This window comes from Sorghum bicolor, chromosome 3, assembly GCF_000003195.3.
Source record: "Sorghum bicolor cultivar BTx623 chromosome 3, Sorghum_bicolor_NCBIv3, whole genome shotgun sequence".
Taxonomy (NCBI): domain Eukaryota; kingdom Viridiplantae; phylum Streptophyta; class Magnoliopsida; order Poales; family Poaceae; genus Sorghum; species Sorghum bicolor.
The window spans coordinates 43,285,061-43,290,919 of NC_012872.2; the positions used below are offsets into that span (position 1 = coordinate 43,285,061).

General features: G+C 42.0%; 1 protein-coding gene across 1 annotated transcript; it reads left to right on the forward strand.

Annotated features, from left to right (window-relative positions):
* Positions 3,094–5,152, forward strand: LOC8075515. Its single transcript, XM_002455667.2, has 2 exons — positions 3,094–3,291; positions 3,481–5,152. Exon 2 carries the CDS (start codon positions 3,578–3,580, stop codon positions 5,150–5,152), a length of 1,575 nt encoding a protein of 524 aa, XP_002455712.1. The 5' UTR covers positions 3,094–3,291; positions 3,481–3,577.

Here is a 5,859-nt window from a genome sequence, read left to right on the forward strand (position 1 = left end):
GATGCCAAGGTGCATAGGCCGGCCTAGGAGCTCATAGTAGACTTGGTGAGGACATGACGAAGATGGGACCGTGCTCAGTGGGGAGCTCGCGGTGCTGACGCCAAGGAATTCTACAGTGGCGGCGCCGGTCCTCAGACGTAGATGGAGTAGTGGGAGCGGCGCCTACAAATGGGGAACCAAGGAAGGGTGGCAGTAGCTATGGCTTTTACAACATGGTGCCCTAGGATTACAAGTGGTGTCGATAATCCCCGGCGTTCGTGACATGAGTGGGACACGCGGCAGTGGATGCGGTCGTACATGTACAGGCAACGAGGGCAGGGCGCATCGCTTGTGTGAGTGCAGCCGCAGGAGTCGGGGGTGTCTAGGACTAGAGTGGCGGCGGCGCCTGGAATGGGTCATGCCCCAGCTAGGGTTCGATAGGGGGCACGATAGCTGGGCCGAGTGGGTCGTGCAAGAGAAAAGGCAATTGGGCCAGTGGATGGAGGAGGTGGTGACCTAGGCTGACTGCACATGTGGGCCGGGTAATCAAGTGGCCAAGTCACACGCACAAGTCTTCTAAAGGGGCTCGGCTGGTTGAGCGTGTGCGGCCAGGCAAGGAGAGAGATGGCTGGGTGGATTGAGCTACGAGGTGGGCTATGGTTGCTTGTTGGGCTTGCGAGGGGAGGAGGGAGAGCTGGGCTAAAGGCCGGTTGTAGGGGAAGGAGGGGAGCCCAAGAGAGGGAAATGATTTCCTATTTTGCTAAATGATGGAAGGAGGAATTTCAAAAAAGATTTGTGGTTCGAGATCAAAGAGAACAAAATGTTTTTCCCATTCATGACCTAGAGGAAAAGAGAGGGAGTCAAAGAGATTTGAAGAAAATTCAGAGGGGTGAAAGAGGAAGAATCTCAAGGGAGAACATGAGGGTGACTTCAAAAATAGTTCGGGAGAAATTCGAATAGGATTAGAGATGTCATCGATAAAGACTTCAGAAAAGATCTGAATGAGGTCTAAGAAACTCTCCAATGAAAAAGGATGAGAAGGAATCCGCTTCGCCTTTGAGATAGGCTCGACGGATATTCAAGAAGACTTTGCTATGGATTTGTCCACTCCAAACCCTAAACAAAACAAAACCCTAAATCGACTCATGAACAAAAGCACTCGCCTACAAACAATTCTATATGTATGCCATGTTTTGTTACCGGGTTAGGATCGAGTTAGACCTAAAAACTATATGGTTCACACGATTACAAGAAAAATTTTAAAATGCTTGTATTGTTGGTTTACGTAAAACTCTGGGATGATACATCAGTGATGGAGGAACTCACTTCACTGATAGAAAGTTCTGCCGCTTCCTATTAGAGTGGGGATAAGACACAAAGTTGGAACTCCTTATCACCCCAGACAAGCGGACAAGTAGAAACGTCTAACAAGCAAATCAAGAACATTCTGCAGAAAACTGTCAATGAAATGGGGACGACATTGAAGAGCAAGTTGTCAGATGCTCTCTGGGCATACAAAGACCGCATACAAGACTCCAATTGGTGTGACACCATACCAACTTGTATACGGCAAGACATGCCATCTACCAGTTGAGCTTGAACACAGAGCACAATGGGCGATAAAAAGGTGGAATATGGATTTGTCCTTAGCTAGAAGGAAGGAAGATCCAAATTTCAGAACTCGAAGAATGGAGGGAGAAAGCCTATCACAATGACCCAAACTAGTTGTTCTTAATTATATAGTACTAAAATCAATATATTTATATATATAGTAGGAGGGTGAAGCTTGTTAGAAGATGCATGTAGTTATGTCATATGATGCTCCCTTGCTCACCTTAATTTGAATGTGGCTGAGCTATTACATACCATAGTTTGTGATCCACGTAACTAGTTTATGTATTGAAATGGCTGCAGGTGGTAATGATGTTTGTTGTGCATGTGGTGAATACAGAAGTTATAGCTAACTTTCTTATCTTGCTTGTGCTAAACTTTCAGGACCATAGGCCCGATAGCTTAAGAGTTATATATTTTAAAGTTTACTGCCAGGTTTTGCTTATGCTATGTGCAGATGGGAATGGTTGTATTGTTTGACTAATTTAAACATGGAATCACATCTTGGTGATGATAGAAGAGTTGAAGTGCTTTTCATAGTCTTTCCAAATTGTTAAAGATCACAACTGTTTTGTCTAAATCTCTAGTTATAGTTGTTCAAAGTGGCATCCTAGGATGATAATAAGAAAGTTATAGACAACTTAATAAGTTTTCTAAAAAGTCTAGAACCATTTTTATATGAAAGGAACTCAAGGTATTGCTGTCTAAGGTTCTAAAGATTTTCACGATTCCGCGTCACATCAAATCTTGCAGCACATGCATAGAGCATTAAATATAGATAAAAAATAATTAATTATATAGTTACCTGTAATTTGCGAGAATAATCTTTTGAGCCTAATTAGTTCATAATTGAACAATAATTACCAAATACAAATGAAAATGAACAATAATTACCAAATACAAATGAAAATGCTACAGTACCCAAAACCAAAAAATTTTGCCTAAGTAAACAAAGCCTAATGTTGCTGAGGGAACTACGGTCAGCCTCAGGAGCAGAAGTCTTTCGTTCCATCAGACGCCCAGGTATAGGGGTAAAGCCAAGACAATTTGACTCATGTCGATTCCTTGTTTTCTGCCAGAAGAGTCTCACTGTCGTGCACTCAGTTAGCGTGTGCTTAATTAGTCGGCCGGAATGAACTCGTATAACACTTAACAGAAACATGTTGGTTCAATGTGTCGCCGTTGGAGAGTGTCCTTAGTCGGAATAAATTCATGTAACACTCTCCACCAGAAAACATTCACCTCTTCCGTAGAAACTATTCTAACCATCCAATTGGAAATGGTGGGAGTCGTACATACAAAAACATAATTTTCTATTAATGCTATATTAAGAAGGCTGGAAAGGTCCAAGTCGACCCGTCGTAGATGTGCTGGGAGATCGAGTCGAACGGGATAGATCCGTTTTCCCAGGCCACGATGCCGCAAGGGAACGAGGTTTTCTTGGAGTGCGGTTGCCGTGGTTTAGCATTGGACGTCAACTTCCCTTCCGGCAATAAATTTTCACGGGCAACCCTGTTGTCCGGCGAAGCGGACGAGAACTGCACACCAGCTGTTCTGTGCAGCCTGTGGATGTCGACGTGGTCGGTACACATCGGCGACCGCACGGGCTCTCTTGTTCGACCGCTCGCCTGGGCTGAGCGATCGTTCTCTTATCTCATCGCTTCACCACGCTCCTAGACGGTTTTGAGTACCGTCGATTGTGTGAGAAATCTTTCTCATTCTACTCTAGGCACACTAATTTGATTGCACACTATAGGAGTATAGGTATTAAAACTTGAGTTCTGTAGCAATTAATAGTTGCACCTCTCCATAGATTTCTTTGAATGGTGAAGTCACAATGTCGGGTTACAATGAAAAGTGAGCAGACTGACCAATAAAATGTTTAAACAGGGTGGGGAAAATATACCAAGGAGAATATGTGCTACACAGTATCAAGGCAAAAAGAATTCTGTCGTTCTCATTGGAATATGAAAAACAACAAATTAAAATGCTGCGCTTAATGATAAAGATGGATGAAGGTTCAAGCAACAATATCAGTACCTCTACTGTAGATATGGAACAATGGATCAGTATTTTGGAAGCAAACCGACGGTATTATGTCTCTCTAACACAAACTGACAGTTCCATTCGACATTTTGTCATCTCTAAAGTTCCACAGATGATTTTCGAGCTTGACAGAAATGCTTATGAACCATTTTATCTATCCATTGGACCGTACCATCACGGTAACCCAGCCCTTCAAGTACTGGAGAAGAAGAAGTGGAACTATTTGAATTATATTCTCAGATTAAATTCTGATAAGACATTGAAGGATTATTTACAGTTAATGGAGGGTCTGGAGAAACAGGCACGTAACTGTTACCCACAGGAGGTTTCGATGGAATCTGACGAGTTTATTAAAATGCTTCTACTTGACGGATGTTTCTTACTCGTGGCACTTTTTGGAATTCAAGGTACAGAGTTGCAAGCAATAGGAGCTACCGAATTATCTTCTGAGCCTGAAATTAATATAGAAGATTTTGAAGACACAGAAACAAGGCCCATAACTGGTGAACAACTCTTGGAAGTGCCAGAGTCATCGACAAAGACTATGTCTACAGTTGAGGTGAAACGTCACAATAAGTTTACTGATCATAGCAGAGAAAACTCCATCACAGCTCTGCAGATGAGTCATAAGGAAGGTTGTGATAAGTCAGGCCCGATTGATGTGTGGCTCACAAATTTCCTTCTACATGATCTACTCTTGTTGGAGAACCAAATTCCATTTTTTGTTGTTAGGGCAATTTATGAGCTATATACAGGGGAATTGGAATCTTCAAAACCAGCTGACAATATTGGTGAGTTCCTTGTAAATATTGAGGGTTATTCTATGCCGTTCCCTGGAACTTGTATGCCAAATAATTTCCACCATTTACTGCACTTTTGGCATCTTTATCTGAGGCCAACAGAGGATAGGGTGAAACCAGAGGATCATCATAGGAAGTCACTTTTGTTTCAATCTTTTTTTATCCGATCCTATGAAAAGCTTAATATTGGTTCCGCGTCGGACAAAACAAAAATGTGTAAGCACATCCAAACCTCAAGGTTCTTACAAGATGGTCCTCATTTAATTCGTTGGCGCCGAGCAGAACAGTACCATGAAGCGGGTGTTCATTTTCAGAAAAGGGTGTTTACTGAGAAAGATCGACATAGTCTGCTGGACATAAGATTCACCAATGGTTCGATAGAAATTCCACCTTTGATTATAGCCAGTCACACCGCTTCATTTTTTAAGAACATAATTGCATTGGAGCAGACTTTCCCTCAGTATGGGAATTATTTCACTTCTTATTCCACTTTTATGACTCAGTTGGTTACCAAACCTGCTGATGTAACCCTGCTTGCTAGTAGGGGGATCCTTACGCATCATATGCGCAGTGACGAGGAAGTTTCGTCTCTTTTAGCAAAACTTGGTAACAATGTGAACTTTGATATAAGTGGTTCTCATTACCTCAAGAGCATTTGCATAAGGATGGAAGAACACTACCAGAGTCGCATCACTACACCACAACACCATAATTAGCGCCGGATGATCTGACGCTAAAAGCAGCTACAACGTCAGATGGTCTGACGCTAAAACTATATAGCGTCAGACTTCTACAGACGGTGTAAGTGCTGACGCTAAAAAGATACAGCGTCAAACCATACTTTTAGCGTCAGACAGTCCGTCACCCTGAATATATTTTGCGTCAGACCATCCATTGCTATTTTTTAGCGACAGATAGTCTGTTACCATACCTACAGCGACAGATGATCCAACAGTCCATGCAATTTTAGCGTCAGACAGTCCAACAGACAATATAAATATATAAAAAAAATAAATACAATTGCAAACCAGCACATATATGATACCCAGACTCAAACTGAAGTTTCATCACATAAAGATACACAAACATATATCACATGGAGTTCAATCCATATATAACAATACATTGTCTTGCACACAGTTTGAACCATCCAACAAAGTTTGGTTCCAAAAGGTTACATGAGTGCACATCCCAAAAGACTACTAGTTCAAATGTTTGAGACAGCAAGGTTTGTGCACAGTCACTTGTACAAACTAAAAAACCAAAAGCCATGGTTCAAACAATAGAGCACATCCATCAAGTTAGGTGTGGAGAACCATTTTCCAGGAACTCAAGGCAAAGACTTGTGGCCAGCGCTTTTCTAAAAAATATAACCATAATTAGCGAAATTGTAGCACATATCCAAATTTGTACAATACTCAGT